A 25361-nucleotide genomic window follows, 5' to 3' on the forward strand; every position below is an offset into this window, starting at 1 on the left:
TGTGGGCTCTACTGTACTTTTTGAGAAATACTGGACTATACGGGCTTACACCATACAATTCTGTGTGTGTGTGTGTGTGTGAGAGAGAGAGAGAGAGAGAGAGAGAGAGAGAGAGAGGTGAATCTTCAAGTAGTTATGAAATTCAAATAGTTATCAACTTATCAACAATTTTCATTTTTAACAGAGCTCAGAATTTATAATGAATTGGCCACTACATGGAGGCAGAAATTTAAGAGTAAGAATTTAGATTAAAAAACTGAGCATTGATATCAGGAGAAACAACATTACCCTGTTGTTTATCAGGTTGTGGAGTGCAATTACGCTCCGAATGAGGGACGAAAGGAAAATAACCAGCATCATATCATTCTTTGTCACTGCAAGAGTAAAAAGTTAGATGTAACAATTACAAGATGATGAATGAAAGGCCAAAATACAGTTTTCAGCAACATTGATGCCATTATCTGCAAAAGCCTTGATTAGTTCACTCACATTTAGATTTGGAAGTAGATTGAACACATCCTGCAAGGAAGGATTTCAAAAGCATCCAAAGTCAACCAGTGTTTGGAATAAGATAGCTACCAAATCCATAAAACACAGCTTTTTAATGAACCTTATTCCTTGCCTATTTGCTTTTCACCATATTATGAAGTCTTATCCTATTAACTTCCATTAGTCTTATATCCTGTTAGACACCTTTTTGGGCCATGGATATTATTTAGTAGATCGGATTCGTTTGGTAGACATATATTGAGATCTGATTTCTTTTAATTATAGTTGATTTTCCCCTCGGTTATAACATATTGTTGGGACTTTACTTGGATGAGTTGTTTTCTATTGATGAAGTACTGTAAAAGCTCTTCATCTCTATATAATTCTAGCTGCTTTTGATTATTAGTTTGATTTCAGATTGCATGTTGCTATTTAACTGAAGTAGAAACAATTTCTACTTTCCAAAGTTCCCAGAAATTCAGAAAATGATATGTAAACCTACACCAGCATTACGTCTGTGATCTCCTTAAGCATCCTTTTCACTATGATTGCAAACAAATTCAAGGGTGAATTTGCATCCCAAAACATCCAGTAATTTGTATCAAATCCAGAAATCTAATCAGTCACCTCCTTCAATTGCACCTACCAAAAAAAAAGCTCCTTCCATTACAAGTTTACACAGGGTAATTGAATGCATGCATACAAGCTTAAGGAAAGGAACACATAAAGAATACTGCTTATGCATGACCCAAATATAAAACAGTAATGGGCTTAATGAAAAAATAACCTTTCTCTTTAAGCTGTGAAAAAACAGTATCTATAGTAGTGTTACAGAATAAGAACAAATGTCATACTCGTATATGAGGAGATGAAAATCTTGATGTCAAAGAAATGAGTTTATCAGTATAAGGTTGCAAAAAAATTGTTACAATTCTACAATTAGATTCAAATCCCCCAAAAAATGATGGTGATCCAAATTGAATCATATTGTACAGAAATTCTGAACTTAAATCACGCAAGTCACTGGTGAAAGAAGAAAAGAATTGCCAGTTTGGTGACAGCAGTAATTTTAGTGCTATGATAAGTCCCATTTGACCCATTGTTCACGTATTCACCGGTAACGGAAACCTCTCTCGGAGGAGCGTGACCTCAGTGCTATCTCTTCATGGGATCAGCTCCGAAGGTGGGGGGATTTTAAGAGATAACAGATCACTTTGCGGATTCCATCCTTGTTTTAAGAGTTTTCTCAAAAAACATTATGTCTTCGTTTTTGTCTTTTCCATCTTAAGGGTTTGGCTACCGGCCAACTTTATCACTTTCTATCTTTAGAGTTTGGCAATCAGCCACCTCTCTGTCCTTTTGAGTTTGGTCAATCACCAACACCTTTCTTTTCCTATCCTTGTAATATCTTGTAATATTTATTGTTGCTCAATATGTTGCAACATTATATTTATTAATTGAGAAATTCAGCAACCAAGAGGTTAGTAGTATATCTCCACTGACATTGTCTTCTCTATGTATCTATTGTGCTCCTCTTCTCTTGGTTTCTCTAGTGGAACCTGTGATAGATTCCTTACATGGTATCAGAGGACAATTGAGCACAACTATCTTGATCCAACAAATCCTCTTTCCCCTCTCCTACCCCCTATCGCTTCTGCAACGAAAACTATGACCTCCTCCACAGTTGCCAACCCCAACTCTCGCCCCTCTCTCCTTGCCATCTCCTTCTTCACGGCCCACAATCACCAACCTTAATCACCTTGTGTCTGTCTTCCTCGTAGTCAACTCCTCCTCGATCCACAACCTTCCTCTTCCCCATCAACCTCACTTCCCCACCTACAAATACTGACCCCATGGTTACATGGCTTAAAGATGGCATTTGAAAACCTAAGGCCATGATTTCCATCAAACACCCCATCCTCAAGTGCTACCTTACTACCTTGACCGCAACCTTTGATCCCACATGCTTCGCTAAAGCCTCCCACCATGCCCACTGGCGACAACCCATGCAACACATATTCAATGCTCTTCTTTAGAATTAGACCTGGTCCCTAGTACTACGACCCCAACCTCACATGAAGCTTGTTGGTTGCAAGTGGGTCTGCAAGACCAAACTGAAGTCTGTTGGTTCTCTCAATCTACACAAAGCTCTACTGATTCAAAAAAAAAAATATTTATGTGCCCATCTCATCTCATCATCATTAAAACTCGATTTTTACAAGGTGGTGGTAGTTTAAGGACATACCAATTGTGAGAGTCATAGCTGTTGTTGCGATTATCCCCCATCACAAACACATAGCCTTTAGGAACAAGCTGCACAAGCAACAGAAAATAACAGATGTTCAGTAGAGATATATTAGCTCAGGGGCTTGCTTAGCAGAGTCTATCAGCTTTATGACATTCGGTAATATGAAACCAGAGTATACACATCAAGTACACAATTTTTTTAATTATTTCAGCAATAATAGAGAAGCTTTCTTACATAATTCCGAGCTAAAGAATCAGCTACCAATATGCGTGAGAAATATCAGCCCCTCTAAATCTAGAGAAAGTGCTGAAAGATTTAGAATGTCAAGTAGCACAATGATGTTCATCCAACAAAATACTAGGCAGTAGTTCTGTTGGTTATGCACAAGCTACTGTCTACAGACCCAACTTTTTGTGTATTTGTAATTATCATACAAGCATCAAGAAATCCAGAAATTCGGATTCCCATAGAGATACCAACCATCCACTTATTACCAACGTCTAACTTAACAAACGTTAGTGCATGTATAATATTAGTGGCACTCTTCTTGAACGCAGCTAGTTGAATGTCGGTGAAGGATGTTTTTCTTGTAGTGTGTTATGATCTCCACGGTTTCTCTAGCCAAAATTTTGAATTCCCTTATTGATTATGAACTGAAGGTGCTTGTAACAAGTTAAAAAAATCAAACCAATAACAGGAGAAGTCCAAGCTAGTGATTGGGCATTAAATCAAACAAGTCTTGTGCACAAACATCATCCTAAAAGACAAATTTTCCAAGCTCTGACTGCAGTAGCTGAGCTTGCCTTGCAGATCAACCCAAATATCATGTATGCATTTCAATGTACTTCAATGGACATCCTCGGCACAGTTATAGGAAGTCAAAAGAACAGTTTCATATAAATTCACTAATAATTAAATCCTATAATCAAAGGATAGCCATTTTTGCAAAACGAACAAGGAAGAATGATGGTGGGACTTCTACAACATTAAGATAAGAATCTAAAATTTTCCAAGATGCTAACAAAGAATGCAAATAAATCCAACAGACGTAAGCAATTTCAGAGACTAAGGAAAATAAAAACTAGATTCCGAAACTTATGCACTTTCAGCAATCCCTTAAAAGACCTAAATATACCATAAACAACTAAAGATTTCCACCATTGTAAGAGTCAAAGGAACATGTTTTTAACTCATCTTCCCATCATCCATTCAGGCATAAACAAGATTAATGAGAACAAAATGAACATAAGCAATTATAGAGCATTACAGTCAAAGAGAAAACAGTTTCTAAAAACACAACCAACCATATACACATCAAAAATCAAGATTTACCAACAGCTTCCTGAAGTGCTGCAATAAAGATGAAAAGACAATATTGTTCTGGGATCAAAAAATATATTTTATACAAACAAGTGAAAACCCTAGAAATCTAATAATACCGTTGAAGGAAATAATGAATGAAAATACCTTATCAAAGCTGAAAACTCAGTCGATCTTCTTCCCCACAACTCGTCCTTGCTAAATGGCATAGAAATAAACAAGTAATAAAAAACAAATTTCCGATACGAAACCCTAACATCTAGATCTGAATTTTACAGAAAAATCCTAACCCTAGATGTGGAATAAAAAACTGAATATGTTGAATCAAGTAAAAACTGGAAAGAAACATCAAGATTATATAAGACTTTAGGGTTTTGAATGACTTAATAAGTGATGAAGATCCGAAGAGAGATAGATAAAACAACATACCAGTTAGGGTTTTGAATGACCAAATGTGATGAAGGTCTGAAGCAAAAACCGCAGGTCACCTCTCAATCCTCACACAATGTTCTCCTTCACTGCCATTTATTGAGTTTAAAAGATTTGTAAAAAACAATACAGGGAGAAGGGATTAGATATTAAATCTAACAAACCTAAGGAGAGATTACTTAAACGTGAGAATAATATATCCAAAACCCTAACTTTTCAAGAGTGAAAAAACAAAACGAGGTTGAAAACCGTAAGGAAAAGTTTAAACCCTAATCTTTCCTCTTTCTTCTTTTTTGAGGAAATGGGTAGGGAAACCCTTCCTGTTGAAGAAACCAGAAACCCTAAAAAATTGAAAATGGGAAAAGAAAACCCTGGAAACAAAATCACATACCTAAGAAGAGGATGCCATAGAAACAGATGCCAACCGGAGAGAGATTCAATGGAGAGAGAGTTGCCGGTGAGGGAGAACGCGCGGGAGTGGGAAAAATATCGCACGAGGGGAAGAGCAGAGTACTCTTTTCCGTTTTTAATTAATATTTTCACCGATGGTATAATATGAATTGCAAAGCAAGCTCCCGAAGCTAATAGCAAACGGGCGGGTGAGGCGAGGCGGTTGCTTGTCCACGTCACTAAAAATTTAATTAACGGCGTTAAATACACGTCGGTGAAAAAAAGACATAAATTAGGTCGTGTGGTCTCGGAATAAAAAGTTGAATTGCGACGTTTCAACAAAAACGCTGGTGAATAGATATAATTAGGGACGTTTCCTCAGCGCCGGTGTATATTCTTGGTAAAAGTAATGGCGGGGTCGCCTGGAATTTATATGCAGCGACGTTTAGATAATGAATGTCGGTAATTAGTACCAATTAAGGACGATTTTACCGAACGTCGGTGAAGGACCGCCGGTGAAATGCAAGTTTCTTGTAGTGGTTGCACCTGTATTGAAGCCTCTAGTCCAAGGCTTGGGTTGCAGTGGTGAAGCTGGAGATGGCTTTTCGTCTCTCTTAATGTGGGTTTATTTTGTCTTTCCTCTACCTTATTTTTATTGTACAATAGAGAAGGAAGTAAACGACATTTTTGTTAAGGTTCCTTTCTCATGTGTATTAGAAATATTGTAAACAGTTGGAAAGTTGGAAAGAGTTTGGGAAAATTTTGAAAGGCAACCATGAAGAAAAAATTCAGGTAATACTTGTTTATGTAGGGAATTTAACCGGGTAGAACTCATCCCTAAAAGCTAGCCGTTAGAGGGAGGGTGCCCATTCCCTTATAACCCATCCCCATCCTATCCATTCCAAGATCTTCCCCGAGGGACATTACCGCCCTCGGAGGCAAACCGGGGTTACCATGCCCACCATATGTAGGGAATTTAACCGGGTAGAACTCATCCCTAAAAGCTTGCCGTTAGAGGGAGGGTGCACATTCCCTTATAACTCATCCCCATCCTCTCCACTTTACCGATGTGGGACTATTTGCTTTTTGGGTGGAACCCCAACAATTTACATGTATATTTACTTTTAGGCACCGTTTGGAATATTGTAGGAATTTTCTCGTCAAGTTTGGAAAACAAAATCTTTTCCATATTTGCTGCTTTTATGGCAAGATAACGAGAATCTCTCCTTCCTTCAGTCCCCCTTCTTCTTTTCCCACCATCAACATAAGTCGCAATAGCCACTCTCCTATAATCTTTTCTTCCTTCAGTTCCTAAACCCTTCTCCTTTGGGTTTTTGCGATCGGCTGTTCGCCAAGGGGTCGTCCCCCTTCCTATGGGGGAACCTAAACCCTTCTCCTTTGGGTTTTTGCGATCGGCTGTTCGCCAAGGGGTCGTCCCCCTTCCTACGGGTTCCCCCACCGACCCAGCGATACACCAACCACTCCCTTTGTCTTTCTCTGATCATAAAGCACCCTGATTCCTTTCTTTATCTTTCATGCCCCGTCCCATTCTTTCTAATTCAACAAAAAAAGAGGGGAGAAGCGCCTTCCCCCACGGGTGCTTCTAGCCTGTGAGCTTCTAGTGAGATTCTTGTACTTCTGGCCTTGCAGCATTGATTTCTTCTTTTCATTTTCAACTCCGAAGGAAGAGCTGGTAATAGGCACAAAACCATCCGTTATATCTGTCAAGTCGATCCCCTCGCATATCCTAAAGTCTATTCCTGTTGGCTCCACCAGAGAGGTCAGGGATCTCTGTGGCGTTGCCTCCTGCACTACGCCAACGGGCCGCTCCGCTAGAACTAGGAGGGAACGGGAGGGGCCAACAAGCAAAAGCAATTGCAATCTGCCGCCTAACGAGATGGACAACAGTGGCGTAGGCGGAATGTGGAGATCAATCTTGACGGCTCGTCAAACATACATGATAGGTCATGAGACGGCTTGCGAGCTAGGGACTCGGTCTTTGCTTGCCTTCCCTTCCCTTACAAAAGGAAGGGAAAGATCTTGGCTCTAGCTTGGCATTGGCATAGTAGTGAGGAAGAGCTCTCAGTCCGTGAGGCCTATTTTCTCAGTTGCCCTCCTTGCTACCGACTAGTAGTAATTTAGCCTCCTTAAAGGAAGAAAGAGCTTGATACTAACTTACTAGCAATAGCCAGATGAAGTTGCAACCTTACTAATTGATGGGGTATAAAAACAGCAACCTGTAACAGGTCGACACCTGTCCAGGGGTATTATTATAATTACCTCAGAGTAGGTGAACTCAAACCTATGGCATGTCGACACCTGTCCTGGAGTAGGTGAACTCAAACCTATAGCAAGCCGCCACCTGTCCAGGTCCAGGGGTGGGTAATCCCACGTCACCAATTTTCCCCTATTAAAGGGGATTCAATGTTCAAACCAATGGGTAATGCAATAACTTCTCACCCACCATTTGCTCTGCACTCTTGCAAACACTGACTTGAGTGTCAAAGGGCCTGTCCGGAGTAACACCCCGGGTTGGTCTTCTGACCTCGTTTGCTCCTTGCACAGGACTCAGCTCCTTAGCCCCTTCACTTCAGCTCCTCGGGTCCTCCAGCTCAGCTCTGACATCACTGCAGTACCTGTTACCGATTTCAGGCCTAACACTAATAAAGGGGTGCAAGAGTACTGGCTGAAAAGCAGCAAGCGAAGCAAGCTATGGGACTCCGGAGAGTTAGCAAGCTAAGCCTATTTTATCGTTTGATGGGATAACTATCCTTTGTTCACGCCGAGAACAGCCTCAATGGGTAGGATACTATGCAAGCAGGATAAGCCAATCCAAAGGGTTTATTCAAGATTATATTATCCAAGCAGGATAGCCAATTCCAAGAACAACTTATCAAAGATTTTTATCCCTGTAGAAGTTTCTAATAGTATCATTCCCCTTTACAAAGAAAAAGAAAAGAGCATCTAAGGAGGAAAGGTAACGTAAGCTCAAATAAATGTGTGCGGAGAAACCGTTTTCAATACTAAAAAAGACTATTGAGGTGTCAAACCTATTTGTCAGCCTAAACACTTCCAGTCGTTTCAATCCATTCTATTCAACACGTTTTGAGTTGCCTTAAAGACCAAATGAACCCAAACAAGAAACTTCTATTCAGGGCTGCAACAGGGTCGGGTTGGGTCGGGTTTTTCAAAACCCTAGCCCAACCCTGGAACCCATTATCTCGGCCCTGACCCTGAGTTAGGGCCGAAAAACCTCAACTCATTGCCTGCCCTACAGAGCTCAGTGCTGGCCCTGACCCGCCCTGATTGGGCAGGGCCGGCCCTAATTGACCCTAGTGCAAATACCTGTTAAGAGTGCCAAAAATAAAGCAATCACTTATCATATAGAACAAAATGATCAATAAACAGAGAAAATGGAACAAAATAAGACAATATGAATTCAACAACATGACGGGCAACAGAGACAATTATTAATAATAATCTAAAGAAACATCAATCCAAGATAATAGAAAACATTAGTAAAAGAAACATGCATAGATGATTCAATTCTATAATAGAAAACTTAGGGTCGGGCCGGGTCTGGGTACCCGAGGCATTAACCCAGAACCCGACCTGAGTCAGGGTCTAAAAAAATGAACCCTGACCCGCCCTCAGGGGTGGAAAATCCAGCCCTGACCCTGTTCTGGCTCAGGGCTGACAGGGCCAAACTTGCACCCCTACTTCTATTCCACACAATAAAATTCAAGGAATTTCAATTTCTATTCCAACCCAAACTGGACTCTTTGACATGTTACAAATGCAGCTCACTTTAGTTGAATGATAAAATTTCCTTGGAAATCAATTAACTGTAGTTAAGTGGTTATTTGATAAAATTACAAATGAGGTTTTAGTCACAATAAATTGGGCTTTTGATTATAAAAATAGCATTTAATTTTTTTAAAAAGACACCTTTCTTTTAAAAGAGTGTCTTATTAGGCGTTGTACGTAGCTATGTAATCAAGGTGAAGTTCTTGATATTTGATCCAATAATTGCCAACTTTATAAGAGGCCGTCATTGTATCCAACATCAAGATCAGGAACTATGTTGTCGTGCCTCCATTATGTATAGCTGCGTTCGGATTACCGGAATCAAGTATCAGAATTAGTATTCCTATTCCCTATTACCTTCGAAATGGGATGGAAAAAATAAAAGAAAAAATTTTATTCAAAAATTTTATTCAGACCAAGGTGGAATCAGAACACCACCTATTGTGGCAGAAAAACACATTCCAACATTTTTCCCTATGTCTTTTCTTCCCCTTCATTCCGTTTATTCTTTCGAAACAAACACCGGAAGCAGAATAGGATACCGATTCTAGCTTTGATTCCAACAATCCAAACGCCCTCAAAAACTACCTTTTCTCTTCTCTCTCTTTTCATTTTCTGGGTATTTTGGTTATTTTAATCAAGGGGATCGTCCTCTTTCTTGTCTTACGCACATATACGGCTCTGCTCACTTGTTTTCACGGGAAAGGAAAAGAAAATGTTTCCCGGGATCTGATGTGGCACTAGGAAAAGAAATCCAGGGAATCTGTGCAGGAAAAGGTTTCCCTGGACTGTTCACTTGCACAGGAAAAGATTTCCAGGGAAACTACTGGCCTTCTTTTTGCACCAGTTTCCCGGGGAAACGAAATCCGTGTGTTTTGGTCGGAAATGAAATCCCTAAAGGGGGAAAATGGGCTTTTCTATGTCATTTTTTGACTTATTGCATAAATTCCACATGGGTAATTCTATTTTCGCTGGAAAGCAAGTGACCACTAGAATTCTGTCTTGTCAAGGAAAAAAGAGACTGTTTTCCGGGAAATACAAGTCAAGAAGTGGAATCAAAGCCCATCCACTCAACCACCCGTCCTCTTCCCTCCTTCCCCACTTAGAAAATTCTCCAATACGCCCCAGTGCGCAATACGCACCCCTTACCACATAAATATACGCACCTGCGCATTTTAACAATCAGAAAACGGAGAGAGTTTCGATGAAGGCCGTTTCGCTCCTTGCCGTCTCTCTAAAAGTGGGGAATGATAGCATGCAATGGAGTCTCTGTGAGACGCTTATGAGACGCTAGTGTAAGTCCATTTATAGTCAGTGATTTTAAAATTTGGCCTCTACAGCACACATCATTGGGTGATCCAAACTGTCTATTTGATAGGCCACAACGTAAATAGGTTGTGCCCCGAAAACCATTTCCATTATATGATCCTAACCCTCCCATCTATAGAAAATTCTATCATATGCTGGTCCTCTATGGATTGGAGGGCTAGTCCTATGGAAATGATTTTTTGGGCCACAACCTATTTATGTTGTGGCCCATCAAATGGACTGTTTGGATCATCTAATGATGTGGGCCGTAAAGTCATTTTTTGAAAATTACTGACTATAACGGACTTTTTTTTTTTGATCGGTAATACTATAACGGACTTGCACATGGTGTAAGCTTGTATAGCCCAGTATTTTTCAAAACATACTATATGGCACACACCATAGGATGATCAAAGCCGTCCATTTGATGGGACACAAAGTAAATAGGATTTGCCTCCAAAATCTTTTTTGTAGGCAGATCTAGGATGATCCAAACCGTCCATTTGATGGGCCACAATTACGTTCCAGCCCATCAAGTGGACGGTTTGGCTCATCCAATTATGTGAGCCGTAATTCCTTTTTTTAAACTTACTGACAATAACATACGGGAGATGATTTTTTCACTCCCCTATAGGATTATGCACCCCACTTTTAATGTAATTGTGAGCAACTTTAACGCTTTTTGACGTCAAATCAAGCTAAAAGGGGGGCCATCATTCCTAAGGGGGTGAAAAATCATCGCCCGATACTTACACCATATTAAAACTCTATTTTCAAAAGTACAGTAGGGCCCACATAGTACAATGATCCAAACCATTTATTTGTTTGCTAAAAAAAATCATCTCCGCCATATGGGATTTTATTGGCCCCATGTAGACCATTTAATTTTGTGTTTTTCTCTACACTCTATTGCTCTCGATAAATGTACGTAATGTCTTTTACAACATACCTGATCAAACGTGAGAAAATTAGGATTTTCAATATTCTTGGTTGATTATCATTAATCTAAGAGTGCTTATATAGAGCCCATACGCGATAAAAATATAATGAAATCAAGATTATTAAGGAAACAATCATAATCCAATCTGCCCCCTCAAACGTATGTGGATTGAAAATCAAACATTTGATTCTAACATGTTCTGATACAACGAAAAAATTATAAAGTTTCACTAAATCTATGATGAATTATAAAGAGAATCAATCGGTGATTCTAGAGTTGTCGTCAACACAGGGTCGGTACCACCACGACGATCCAACGGTGAGATCTCAACCTAACTCGGATCTCACATATTCTAACATGCCCCCCAAACGTATCTCGATTGAAAATCATACGTTTGATTCTAATATGCATTGATACAGCAAATAATATTTAAAAGTTTCACTAAATCTTGCATGAATTGAGAATCAATCGGTCCTTCTAGGGTTGTGGTCAATGCAGTGTCGGTAACACCATGACGATCCGACATCGAGATCTCAACCTAACTCTACGGTTGGATCTCACATATTCTAACAAAAGGTATAGAATTAGTAATTACTAAAATTTATAAAAAAAAGTAATAAAAATTAGAATCCACATTAGTAAATTGAAAAGAAACACACACACAGACCATTACATTTTCAAATTGCACCACATGGTATGCTCCTAAAATAAAATGCTATTTAAAGAGTGGCTATTAATTATTATCAGATGGACAATGGAAAATTTAACTTGGCTTAGTGCCCCAAAACTACAACATTTTGCTCAAATTCCTCGAATTCATCGTCGGTGACGGATTCGTCTTGAAGTAAGACTGGGTCGGCCGATGGCTCTGCAGCCGGCGTCTTGCTTGTGTCCAATGGTTCTTCCTCAACTTCTATATGAGAGTTTTCACCCCCTTTTCTGCAGTGTTCTGTTGCACTGCACCCCCTTTTAATCTCCGTGTCTTCCTCTTTTGGTGCTTGGGCAAGAGTTGATTCCATGAAGAGAATGCATGCTAAGAAACCCACGAAGCAAAGCAACATGAAGCTTTTCTTAACCGTAGCCATGAGTGACTTTAGAGCGTGTTCTTGATTATGCCTAACTAATAGTGCGTGTTAGAGAAGATTGATATTTAAAGGGAGAGACTCTACAATGTTGGTTTAACGAGAGAGAATGGCCATTGAAAATTGGATAAAAAAAAGGTTACGGTTTTGTAATGGCTGTAATTTGTGGTTTAGACCTATTCTCAACGGCATATTAGGAATAGGTTTAGACCTATTCTCAAGGGTACCCAAAACTAGTTCAGTAGAGCCTCTCTCTCTCTCTCTCTCTCTCTCTCTGAAGGGTACCCCACAAGTAGTTCAAGTAGAGTCTCTCTCTCTCTCTCTGAAGGGTACCCCACAAGTAGTTCAAGTAGAGTCTCTCTCTCCCCCTACAAAATTTTGGTCAAGAGGTATGCCTCCAAATCGATTACGACGGATGTCATCAACCTGGATAAAATGCACATGGGATGTAACTGGTTAAATAGTTTAATGGAAGAACGATCAGAGATGGGCTTTTGCCCGGGCCCGAAGATCTCGCTTATGATGCTCAGGCCCACGTTCTCTACACTGGGTGTGGGGATGGGTGGATAAAGCGGGTCACAGTGAGTGACTCGGCCCAGTCCTTGAAGGTTGAGAGATGGGTCCATGTGGGCGGGCGCCGACTCGGTCTTGCTTTTGGGCCCGATAAACAGCTCGTGGTTGCCAATGCGTACAAGGTAAATTGACCAAAAGTACCCTCAGTTTAATTTCTCTGATTTTACCATTATGCGTGTGTAAATGGCGAGGGTAATTTGGGGTTTTAGCGGGTGTATTTTCAACTAATTTTACGGCCGTGCATGCAACTGCAGCCCAAAAATACAGTGGGGCCCACATTATTTGGGTGATCCAAACCATTCATTTTTTGGGCAATGATTTAGATAGGGGTGCCGAAAATCTTCTTTATAGGGTGATCCTAACCCTCCGATTTGTGGTGGTTTAAAATGGACGGCACAGTATAAAAAACTCCTTGGATTGGAGGGTTAAGATTATCCCGTGGAGAAGATTTTCTTGGCAACCACTCTCTATGTCAGGGCCCAACAGAAGAATGGTTTGGATCACCCAAACAATGTGGACCCCACCATATTTTTTTTGTTGCAAGTATATGCACGGTCGTCCACCATATAAAATCTCGTATTCTTCCTCTGCAAAGAAACCTGGCAGAAAAGGAAACCGATAGTTTTTCAGATTGATATTGACACCGCTTATCTGGCAATTATGATCAAAATCACACAATTACTGGTCCCCACTGTGGACGGTCATGGATTAAAATTAGGGAAAACTACTAGAACCCCCATAAAATTTTCTAAATTACCAATTGTACCGTTCTGTGCATTAAATAGCCATTAATAACCATTTTACCCTTAGTTATTATATAGATAAGGTAAGAAACTAAGAATTCCTAAAATCTCTCCACCATTAAACCGTTTAAATCTCTCTCAAATAAAGGCAACATTTCTCTCAATCCCTTTCTTTTAAATGAGGTTTTATATGGTGAAGACCAGTATAATGCATAATTTTAAAAAAAATATTGTACGGGCCACACCATAGAATGATCCAAACCATTCATTTGCCGGGCCACTACGTAAATAGGCTGTGGCCCAAAAATCATTTCCATTGGATGATCCCAACCCTCGATCTATAAAGTATCCATATCCATAATATGGTGTTCCTCTAGTTAGTTTTTTAAGATACATACCTCAGTAAAAACCTTCCTAAGATGTTTTTATAAATATTTTCCTAGTGACATCTTAGGAAAAACCTTTCTAGTTTTTGGGCATAGTTACTAGAAACTTTCTTGTTGGATTGGCTCGCTTCCCTGGAAATTTCATTTGGAATCTAAGTTCTTCTTGCTTCCTAAATTTGGAATCTAAGTTCTTATTGTTTCCCTGAAAATATTTTCTATTATAAGAAATTCCAATTAGGTTTGTGGTATCTAATATTATAAGAAATTTCTATTAGCAAACATTTGTGTATGTGTGTGTGTGTTTTTTTTTTGGCAAAATTTTTCCGTACTCATCCCATACATTTCTGAAATTTTCAAACATTTGCCTTCCCAAATTATTCTCGGGTTCGAACTATGTAAGTATGATAATACTACATGATTGCTCCATATCAATCCACGTGGGCTCATATGTGCCATTTGTTTTGTCAATTCGTCTTTAACCAAATGGGTTTATTACATGCAGCCTGTGCCTCCATGATAAGCAACACGTCGTTGGACAGTGCCTTGCTTGTTCCAGCTGGTATTTATGCCTTTACAGAGGACGACTGCGTCCAATGCAGCTGTAACTCGGCTGGTTCACAGTAAGCCTATTACTGAACATTGACAAAGGGGGTTCCTGCGCTCGAGTGTAGGTAGCTTATCTACGCTCGAGTGTAGGAAACAAGGGTGGGACCACATTGTTGGGGGTGATTCTAAGCATTCATTTGAGAGGCCCTATTATGGATGGGGTGTGTACCAAATATCAGCTTCATTGGATCATCACAGCCGATCCCAAGAACAACTCATCAAAGATTTTAATTCCTGTAGAAGTTTCTAACAGTATCATTCCCCTTTGCAAAGAAAAAGAAAAGAGCATCATAGGACGAAAGGTAATGGAAACTCAAATCAACGTGTGCGAAGACTCCGCCTTCAATACTTAAAAAGACTATTGACTTGTCAAACCTATTTTTCAGCCTAAAGACTTCCAGTCGTCTCAACCCACTATTCAACAAGTTTTGAGTTGCCTCAGAGACCAAATGAACCCAAACAAGACTTTCTATTCCAACCCAAACTAGACGTTTTGACATGTTACAAATGCAGCTCACATTAGTTGCATGATAAGACATCAATTAACTGTAGTTAAGTGGTTATTTGATAAAATTACAAATGGGATTAGTCACAATAAAATGGGCTCTTGATTATAAAAATAGCATTAAACAATTTAAAACTACACCGTTCTTGTAAAAGAGTGTCTTATTAGGCGTTGTGCGTAGCTGCATAATCTAGGTGAAGTACTTGATATTTGATCCAACAATTGCCGACTTTATAAGAGGCCGTCGTTGTATCCAACATCAAGATCAGGAACTATGTTGTCGTGCCTCCATTATGTATAGCTACGTTTGGATTACTGGAATCAGGAATCGGAATCAGTATCATAATTTGATTCCATTCTTATTACTTTCGAAACGGAATGAAAAAACAAAAAAGATAAAAATTTATTCAAAAAGTTTCCAAAAAAAATAATAATAAAATCATTAAGACCGAGGTGGAATCAGAAAACCAACTATTGGGTATTCCAACATTTTTCCTTATGCCTTTTCTTCCCCTTCATTCGATTTATTTTTGGAAAAATGACCAAATGAAAGGACTTTCTACTGACTATGACATATGAAGAGGGGAGACTTGAAAATAACCAATCTATAGTGATGGTGACTGGTTTGCAAGGGTTTAGGACAAAAATACCCTCATTTTTAAAATACCGTCACATCTCTCTCTCTCTCTCTCTCATGAGATGATCCCAACCATCAATTAAAGGGTCACAATTCATCTCTCTTTCTCTCTCATGGGATGATCCCAACAGTCCATTAGAGGGTCTCTCTCTCTCTCTCTCTCTCTCTCTCTCTCGTGGGATGATCCCAACCGTCCATTAGAGGGCCCCAATGCCCCCCTCTCTCTCATGGGATGATCCCAACCGTCCATTAAAGGGCCACAATGCCCCCCTCTCTCTCATGGGATGATCCCAACCATCTATTAGAGGGCTACAATTCCTCTCTCTTTCTCTCTCATGGGATGATCCCAACAGTCCATTAGAGGGCCACAATGCCCCCCTCTCTCTCTCTCTCTCTCTCGTGGGATTATCCCAACCGTCCATTAGAGGGCCCCAATGCCCCCTCTCTCTCATGGGATGATCCCAACCGTCCATTAAAGGGCCACAATGCCCCCCTCTCTCTCTCATGGGATGATCCCAACCGTCTATTAGAGGGTCACAATGCCCCTCTCTCTCTCTCATGGGATGATCCCAACCGTCCATTAGAGGGCCACAATGTCCTCTTTCTCTCATGGGATGATCCCAACCGTCCATTAGAGGGTCACAATGCCCCTCAGGTTCGTGCACCTCTCTCCGGTATCCTCTTATTCTTAGTGAACCTCCTCTCACAGGTTGGTAGTCTCTCCCTTTCAGTTGTTTAAACCCCTAAGTTTTTTAGAAATCTATGGTTTAAAGCTTTAAAGTTTGGTTTAAACCCCTAATTTTTCCTAAATTTTCACAGATTATTGGTTTAAACCTCCAAGTTTGGTTTAGAAAACCCTATATTTTCCCAAATTAGTTGAGAAAATCGTATATTTTCGAAAATCAGTTTAGAAAACTCTATAATTTTCCCAAATCAGTTGAGACTCAAACCAATAAGTTAGGGTTGGTACTCTCTCTCTTTCAGTTTGGAAAATCAGCAACTAAAACCCTAATTTTTTTTTAGAAATCTATGGTTTAAAGTCCTAAAGTTTGGTTATGTTTTTTAGAAATATATGGTTTAAAGTCGTAAAGTTTTGTTTGAACCCCTAATTTCTTAGAATTGTATGGTTTAGAGCCATAAAGTTTGGTTTAAACCCCTAATTGCTTCCAATTTTTTCATAATTTTTTTCGACCCACAATTACGGGCAACTTCTTCCCGCCGATGTATTCAAATGATACCGCATCCTTTACAAAGCCGTCGACGTGTAAGATAAATGAAGCTCTTCGTTCTACCGTTCTTCTGTTTACACAAAATTAAACCATTGTCAAAATAACCAATTGAAAAAAAATCATTCCAATTAACAAGTAAAGCAGCCATTTTAGAATTATGCACAACTTCAACCACTACTAAATCTCCATAAAACAACATAAACCACTACTAAGACAATTCGGGCCACTTTTAAACACTCTAGACCACTACTAAGTCATGACAAGGAAATATGAACCATTGCTTACCCTATATAAACCACTTATAAATTCTATAAACCACTGTTAAGCCAATATAAACCACTTATAAACACTATAAACCATTGGTAACCCTAAATAAACAACTTATAAACACTCTAAAACCACTGGTAAGTCTATATAAACCACTTATAAACACTCTAAACCACTGATAGGGTTATATAAACCACTTATAAACACTATAAACCACTGATAAGCCACTCTAAAACCACTGGTAAGTCTATATAAACCACTTCTTACCCTGTATAAACCATGTATAAACATTCTAAACCACTGATAAGCCTACATAAACCACTTATAAACAGTCTAAACCACTGATAGGCTTATATAAACCACTGTTTACCCTATATAAACCAGTTGTAAAAACTCTAAACCACTGATAAACCTATATAAACCACTTACAAACACCATAAACTACTTTTTACCCTGTATAAACCATGTATAAACACTCTAAACTACTGATAAGCCTACATAAACCACTTATAAACAGTCTAAACCACTGATAGGCTTATATAAGCCACTGTTTACCCTATATAAACCAGTTGTAAACACTCTAAACCACTGATAAGCTTATATAAACCACTTATAAACACTATAAACTACTTCTTACCCTGTATAAACCAATGATAAACACTCTAAACCACTGATAAGCCTACATAAACCACTTATAAACACTCTAAATCACTGATAGGCTTATATAAACCACTGTTTACCCTATATAAACCAGTTGTAAATACTCCAAACCACTTATAAGCCTATATAAACCACTTATAAACACTATAAACTACTGCTCATCCTGTATAAATCATTTATAAATCCTTATAAACTAATTATAAACACTCTAAACCACTGGTAAGCCTTAATAAACCACTAATTACGATTATAAACCATTACGGAGGATTCTTAACCAAAGAAGCTATATAAACCACTTATAAACACCCACTTCAGTACCGGCTTATGGTAGTGAAATACTGGTTAAACTTAAGAAATTAGTGGTTTACAGAAAAATAACAATGATTATAAAGTGTTTAAAGTAATTTAAATAAGATTAAATAGTGATTGAAGGCTTTCTGCAATGGAAGACAGTAGTTTAACATGGAAAACTTTCATTCAAGTTTATAAACATGCCTTATAATGGAAAGAGAGGTGAGAGGGGTAAAAATACACACATTTCCATTAAATGAAAGCTTTCTGCAATGAAATGGTGGTTTCTAGTGAAGATTTTTAAGATTTCCAAATCCAATAACGTTTTTTTCCAATATTTGTTGAAAATGGAGGCGTTGTGCAATGCAATGAAGGGTTAGGAAGGCTTTCACATCTAAAAATAAGGTTTTCAGCAATAGAATTGAGCTTTTGACATCTAACAATGGAGGTTTTTGGGTTTCAAAAATGGAGGTTTTTGAGTTTTTCATACGTACGTTTTTTTTTGGTAGGTGGGAGGAAGAAGAAGAAGAGGGATAAAAGTGGGTTTTGGGATTTGTTTTTCTCTAAATGTAATCATTTCAAAAAGGTGATTTGATAGGGAGAGAGAGAGAGAGAAGAGAGAGAGAGAGAGAGAGAGAGAGAGAGAGAGAGAGAGAGAGTCAAGGGCATTTTAGTTATATGCACTCTTGATTGGTGATTTAGAAAACACCCCTCTTGAAATGTCATAGTCAGTAGAAACCCCTTCTATTTGATCATTTTCCTTTTATTTTTTTGAACCAAACACTGGAATATTCCAGAATAGGATACCGATTCAAGCTTTGATTCCAACAATCCAAACGCACTAAAAAACTACCATTGAAGTAGGGGAATTTTGGTTATTCTATTCAAGGGGATCATCCTCTTTCTTGTTTTCTCGAGCACATGTAAACTTTTAAAATGACCGTATCTTTTACGGGCAAAAAATTAGGGGCATTTCCGTCATTCTTGGAATCAAACATCAGTCAAAGACAAAGTCAAGTTCACGCGGGAGTTTTTTTGTGGGCCCCTCGATGCATGTCACGACAAACTCAACAGCCCATTTGATGTGAAGGGACTGTCACAGGAGGTTTCGTTACACTTCAACTTAAGTGCATCAACAAGATTTTTAGGGAATGATTATCACAAGACGAGTCTGATAGAAAAGGGCAGAGATAAACAGACTCCACATGTGTCTATCTCTCTCCTCTTTCTCTCTCTAACCTAGAGGAGAGAGAAAGACACATGGGGAGTCGATTTATCAATTTGTATACACTACCTCGGCTATGTTTTGTCTATAGTGCATCATCAATGGCTATTTGTTTAAATCTAAGCCGTCTAATTAGGGCGTCACATCTTGGATGGCCCACGAACCAAAATCCATTATACTTGAGTTACTTGTAAGGTCCCACAAAAAAAATAAAAAAAGGGAGAGAGAAGTTTCCGGGCTATATGTGTAGAGCTCTCATTCTCCCTGTGTAAACGTGTTTTCAACATTTTCAAAGGGGGCTGTGGATTGGGTCCAGCACAGTTATTGCTATAAGAAACCGACTAATATTTACACAATGGGGTTGGGTTAGGGTGTGGCATTACTAATTTGCTTGATGAATTTTTGTAAACCTTTGTCCGTAATATTGTCTAGGATCAATTTAAAAGTCTAGGATCATAGGATCATGATTGATCGATCCTACTATGATCTTAAAAGTGACTTTCTTTTTAGCTCTTCCTAATTCTCAAACAAGGTGGTGGGTCCCACCTTATACAAGTCAAGAAGTGGAATCAAAGCCCAATCCCACTCACCCCACGCGTCCTCATTCCTCCTTACCCACTAAGAAAATTCTCAAATACGCCCCAGTGCGCAATACGCACCCCTTACCATATAAATATACGCACCCCGCGCATTTTAACAGATAGAGTTTCGATGAAGGCCGTTTCGCTCCTCGCCGTTTTGCTCCTCCTCCTCCTCGCCATATCTTCAGCCAAGGGAGCCTTCAACTGTAGCTCCACCTCCACCTGTCAAGCCATGATTGGCTACAAACCAATCAACTCAACCACAATCCGCGACATCCAAACCCTCTTCGAAGTCCCCCACATCAGGTCCCTTCTCGGAGCCAACTCGCTCCCCCTCTCGACTCGGTCGACTCAGTCCATCACAGCCGGGTCAACATTCCGAGTCCCATTCAATTGTAGTTGCAACAACGGGAACGGGAACTCTGACCGGAGACCGGTCTACAAGGTGAAAAAAGATGACACGTTGAGTGCGATCGCGACGGGAATTTTTAGTGGGTTCATGACTTTTCAGGAGATCGCGGCCGTTAATAATATAGCTGACGCGAACGTGATATCGGTGGGGCAGGAGTTGTGGGTCCCGCTGCCTTGTAGTTGTGATGTTGTGGATGGAAGCCGGGTCGTCCATTATGCGCATAAGGTAGCTTCAGAGAGTACGGTGGCCCAGATTGCGAATGAATTTGGAACCACAGAACAGATCCTGCTCACGCTTAATGGGATTTCGGACCCTAAATCTCTTCAAGCCGACCAAATTCTCGATGTTCCTCTCTCAGGTTCTCTCTCTCTCTCTCTCTCTCTCTCTCTCTCTCTCTCTCTCTCTCTCTAAGAAAGTGGGGGAATGATAGCATGCAATGGAGTCTCCGTGAGACGCTTATGAGACGCTATGTAAGTACATTTATAGTCAATTACGTTGTGGCCCATTTGATGGTTTGGATCATTGTGAGCCGTAAGTCCTTTTTTGAAAATTACCGACAATAACAAGATTTTTTCACCCCCACTATAGGATTATGCACCCCCTGTTAACGTGATTGTGAGCATCTCATCTCATATCACCATTCATAGTAATTCTCTCCTGCAAAATTGCTTCTTCGTAAATTCCTAGACAATCGCTGCGAAAATGCCTAGACAATCCCTTCTCATAAGATACAAGTGATAAGGAACAAAGTAGTACCTCTTTCGTAAGTGCAAACCACTAAAAATCATTTGCATATAACCTTATATGCTTGCAGTCTTATTTTAATGTGATTTTATATCTATTACTACCTTTATTTATTGGCTTCTACTTTGGCTCTATACAAAGATACACTAATTTGGGTTGGACTCAATACGAACCCTGGGTATAGGTGAGTCTTAGTGATTGGTACGCTCCTTTCTAATAAAAAAAGACAACCTACTTTCCTTTGTTTGTGTGCAAGCTTGTCCAACCTAGTATCCAACTGGCTATATAAACTATAAACCCTTGGAAAGTGCAAATGCATACCTAAAATAATAGAGAACACAAGAATTTGTGTCCAAAAGAAGTGGACCACATACCAAAAGGCCTACAGAAGACAAGGGTTCCAAGAGAGCCCATGTGATCAATGTAAAGAATTGAAGAAGAATCCTTTATGTCCCCAAAAAAGTCTTATAAAGTTTGCTGCATGTGACTAAACACTAGGGACAATCTCCTACTCTCTCGCTCTACGAAAAGAGGGGCGAGAAATCAAAAAACAACTGATGGTCTCCTTCTCTTGTCTTACATCCAGGATTTTGACGAAATTCAAGATTTTTAAATATCAATATCCAAACAGCCCCTAGGTGTATAACTAAAAGTTTTTGAAGAAAGTGTTCTACGAAATGGTTTTGAGCATCATTTAATTGTCATTGGGATCTTGAATTTGCACTTACTTTGAGGAAAAAAAAATCTCAAAACATGTGTAAAGGTCTAAAAGTATGGGTAATTTCAAGTTCCCAAGGGCAATTAAATGATGCTTAACAAGTGCCCTTATGGTCTGTTTGGATGCTGGAAGATGTTGGGGGGATTTAGAGAAGAAGAAGTCAAAGGGAAATCAAAAGAAAATCAAAAGGAAGTCAGTCAACGGGGAGATTGTGAGCAAATCTCCCCGACGTTGTTTGGTTGGGGGTAGGAGATGTGCAGGAGTTTTTTTACCGTATTTTTTAAGATTTTTTTGGGGAATGTTATCAGCACTACGGTTTTTTGATGAGGGCACTCCTCACTTTATAAAAAGTACAGTATGGCCCGCACCATAGGATTATCCAAACCGTCCATTAGATGGGCCATAGCCTAAATAGGTTATGCCTCAAAATTATTTCTATTGGTTGATTCTAACCCTCCGATCTATAGAGGGTTAAGATCAACCCTCTAACATTCAGATTGGAGGGTTAGGATCATCCTATGGAAATGATTTTTGGAGCATAACCTATTTAAGCTATGGCCCATCTAATGGACGGTTTGGATCATCCTATGGTGTGGGCCATACTGTGCTTTTAATAAAGTGAGAGTTCCCTCATAAGAAAACAGTAGTGTTGATAACATTTCCTTCCTTTTTTTTTTATAGGAATTTGCTAGCAAACTTCTCCTATGCCACTTCTCGGCATGTGGCCATCCTTGGTGTAAAGATGCGCACATGGGCAAAGGGGCAAAGGTTGCTAGCAAAGCAAAATAAGCAAAAAAAGTAATAAGTAAAATAGCAGAAGTTATAAAGTTATAAATGAAAAATTACCTAGAAATGGTTATAAAGTTTGAAAATTACGAAAAAAAATACCAACAAAATGTAGTAACATATGATAATTACGGAAAAAACTACAAGCAAAAGTAGAAAGTTATGACAATTACGTTGAAAAAGAATTTTCCTAGAAATTCTCTCATTTTTCCTTCGATTTGGAGAAATTCGTCCGGCGAATTTCGAGGGTTCCACGTCACCCGACAAGCGCCCGACATAACCGGCGGTCAAAATTCCAATTTTTGCTAAATCCCTACCAAACACCCCTCGGGTAATTAGGAGAATTACATTCCCTGCTATTTTACTCAAAAAAACGTAACAAAACAGAGCATTAGGGCACTCGTTAGCAAAAAAATTGCCATTAAAAAAAAAAAATGTTCTACAGAATTACCCTTTTGGAATTGTTTTGCTCTCTCAATTTATCTTTAATCAAATGGATTTATTACATGTAGCCTGCTCCTCCGTGATAAGCAACACCTCCTCGGACAGCGGCTTGCTTGTTCCGGTCGGCAGTTACGCCCTTACAGCCCATGACTGCGTCCAATGCGGCTGTAACTCGTCTGGTTCACAGTAAGCCCACTTCTAAACATTCACAATTCGACATATATAAAGAGTTCTGAGTCGGCTGAACGAGTTTCCCTAATAGAATTCTAACTGTTACTCTTTGAATGTGTGTTAAGATTACATTGCAGCCCATCTGGAGCCAGTAATCGTACGTGCTCGTCGATGCAATGCGAAGGAAGCACTCTATACTTAGGCAATGCTACCACATCAGATTGCCAGAACACCACCTGTAGCTACGCCGGCTACACCGGCAATACAATCGTTACCACCCTTGTCAACCAATCTACATGCCCCAGTAAGTATACACTAATGCAACTTAATTTTCTTGTCTAGAACGTACACTAACTCAGTGTACCGTCTCTAATGTTCAATCTAAGAGTATTTTCCTTTGTTATGGGGCATTTAATTGCGGTTGGGAACATGAATTTACACATGTTTTGATAAAAAAAGGGTAATGATTTTAGCACTCCACTTTTTTGATAGATCGCAATAGTAAAATGGTTTTTGGTTTTAAATTGGCATTGTGAGAGCATTTTTGGGAATTGTAAATTACCTTCTGACAACCCTTTAAACACTAAAATACAAGAAGCTTTCGCCACCTATCAAAGCTCAAAAGAGTGGAGTGCGAAAATCATTTCCGAAAAAAAAAATAAAAATCTCAAAACAAGTGTAAAAGTCACAAAACGTGTGTAAATTGATGTTCCTAATAACAATTAATTGAACCTTACCGAGTGCCCCCAAAACCCTTATTTATATGCTAATTAATTTGTTTTTCTGCGATGGTAAACAGCAAATGTTGCACCTGGATCGTCGCCTAATAGTAGTAGTTCAAGGTTGGGGTTGCAGGGGTTGAGCTGGAGATGGCTTTTCATCTCACTTAATGTGGGTTTTCTTTGTTTTGCCTCTACCCTTTCTTTTATTGTACAATAGAGAATGTAGTAAACGGCTGCTTTTGTTGAGGACCTCTTTAAATTCATGTGTAGTAGAAATAGTATAAGTTGCAGATTTTGCAGTCTAATGGTGGAGGTCTTTAGGGAATGAGTTGTAATAAAAAGGCTTTGACACTTGCAATCTGGTGTTGAGGGTTTTTTGGAATTTAATGGTTCACAAATGGGTTTGCTATTTGCAATAAAATGTTGGATGTGATAAATTATTTTGGGCTTGATGAATCAACGGCACGCACACATGCGCGCGCTCACACTCGAGGTCTATCCAGTGAGAAGATCTGGAAAAATTGGATCTTTTTTATCAAGAGGCATGATAGACTGAAGCTCGGCTTGCAAAAACCAGCTACAAGCCCCCACCAGGGGCGGAGCCAGGAATTTGCTCTAGGGGGGGGGGGGGGTATATAACAAGTACAGTGGGGCCCACTTCATAAGATGATTCAAGCAATTTATTTGTTGGATTTGGCCGCAATGTAAATAGGTTGTACCCCGTAAATCATCTCCATAGGATGAACCTAACCCTCCGATTTATAAAATTTTCCATAAGTTACAGTCCCTCTACAAATCGGAGGTTTAGGGCCATCCTATGGAGATGATGTACAGGTAGAACTTATTGAGGTTAAATTACCTTGCTTTTGGACCCTAGAGGCCTAGACATATTAGGTGTTGGAATTTAGAATGAACGGTAGAGGTTAGGTCATGTTTTCTATTTTTTGTTTCTAAATAATTTAAATTTAAAAATAATATAATTAAGAATTTTCTTTTTTCACACCTACTTAGTGAGCCTTAACCAAACTTTAGAGATCGTTTAACCTCCGTCATGACTAAGTGTGTCTCCCCCAAATCAGTCATTCACTTTTTTTTGAAGGGCTGAGATGATTCACTCCAAAAACTTGTCTTTTAATCTCAGCCTTTCACTAAAAAACTAAAGGCTGATTTGGGGGTGACACACTTAGTCACGACCGAGGAGAAGCGGATTTAGGAATAAACAAACCCCGGTCATAGGTTGTATCAAAAGCTTATCTCAATTTGATGTGAGAATATTTTTTTCATTTAAATGCCTAAAAATAGGAGTTTAAATGCCTCACAATCAAACATGGAACTAATCGAACCGGTTAAATCTAACTACTATATATAAAGGCAAAATGATGGGTTAATGTCTTCCACCCTTTGCCAAAAATTCCATCTATATCCCAGTTGTATTATGCCTATTCTCTTGAATGAGACGTTATGATATTACCTACTTTCTTTAGGGTAAAATCGTAATCTACATTTACATATATAAAGGCTAAATCTTGCGTTATTTTCTTCCACCCTTTGCCAAAAATTCCATCTATATCCCACTTGTATTATGCCTATTCTCTTGAATAAGACGTTATGATATTACCTACTTTCTTTAGGGTAAAATCGTAATCTA

General features: G+C 39.2%; 1 protein-coding gene and 1 long non-coding RNA gene across 3 annotated transcripts; one reads left to right on the forward strand and one right to left on the reverse strand.

Moving 5' to 3' along the window:
• Positions 1–108: 108 nt before the first annotated feature.
• On the reverse strand, positions 109–5420 carry LOC143886643 (uncharacterized). 2 transcript variants are annotated; one of them, XR_013253887.1, is made up of 7 exons: positions 4878–5420; positions 4487–4575; positions 4205–4255; positions 2735–2802; positions 992–1131; positions 490–519; positions 109–374 (listed from the first exon to the last, which is right to left on the reverse strand). It is a non-coding gene; the product is annotated as an uncharacterized LOC143886643 (long non-coding RNA). The 2 variants fall into 2 exon arrangements; XR_013253888.1 differs by lacking the exon at positions 490–519.
• Positions 5421–19837: 14417 nt separating this feature from the next.
• On the forward strand, positions 19838–24005 carry LOC143886645 (lysM domain-containing GPI-anchored protein 2-like). Its single transcript, XM_077390693.1, has 4 exons — positions 19838–20486; positions 22889–23006; positions 23117–23295; positions 23791–24005. The coding sequence occupies exons 1-4, from the start codon at positions 19847–19849 to the stop codon at positions 23928–23930; spliced, it is 1077 nt and encodes a 358-aa protein (XP_077246808.1). The 5' UTR covers positions 19838–19846; the 3' UTR covers positions 23931–24005.
• The last annotated feature ends 1356 nt before the right edge of the window (positions 24006–25361 follow it).

Source organism: Tasmannia lanceolata, unplaced genomic scaffold, assembly GCF_043159265.1.
Source record: "Tasmannia lanceolata isolate RefF3 unplaced genomic scaffold, GAP_Taslan_0.1 ptg000011l, whole genome shotgun sequence".
NCBI lineage: Eukaryota > Viridiplantae > Streptophyta > Magnoliopsida > Canellales > Winteraceae > Tasmannia > Tasmannia lanceolata.

Coding starts and splice junctions, on each gene's coding strand:
- LOC143886645 (XM_077390693.1), top strand. CDS start 19,847: ATGAAGGCCGTTTCGCTCCTCGCCGTTTTGCTCCTCCTCCTCCTCGCC. Junction 20,487..22,888: donor TCTCGATGTTCCTCTCTCAG/GTTCTCTCTCTC, acceptor TATTACATGTAG/CCTGCTCCTCCGTGATAAGC. Junction 23,007..23,116: donor TGTAACTCGTCTGGTTCACA/GTAAGCCCACTT, acceptor ATGTGTGTTAAG/ATTACATTGCAGCCCATCTG.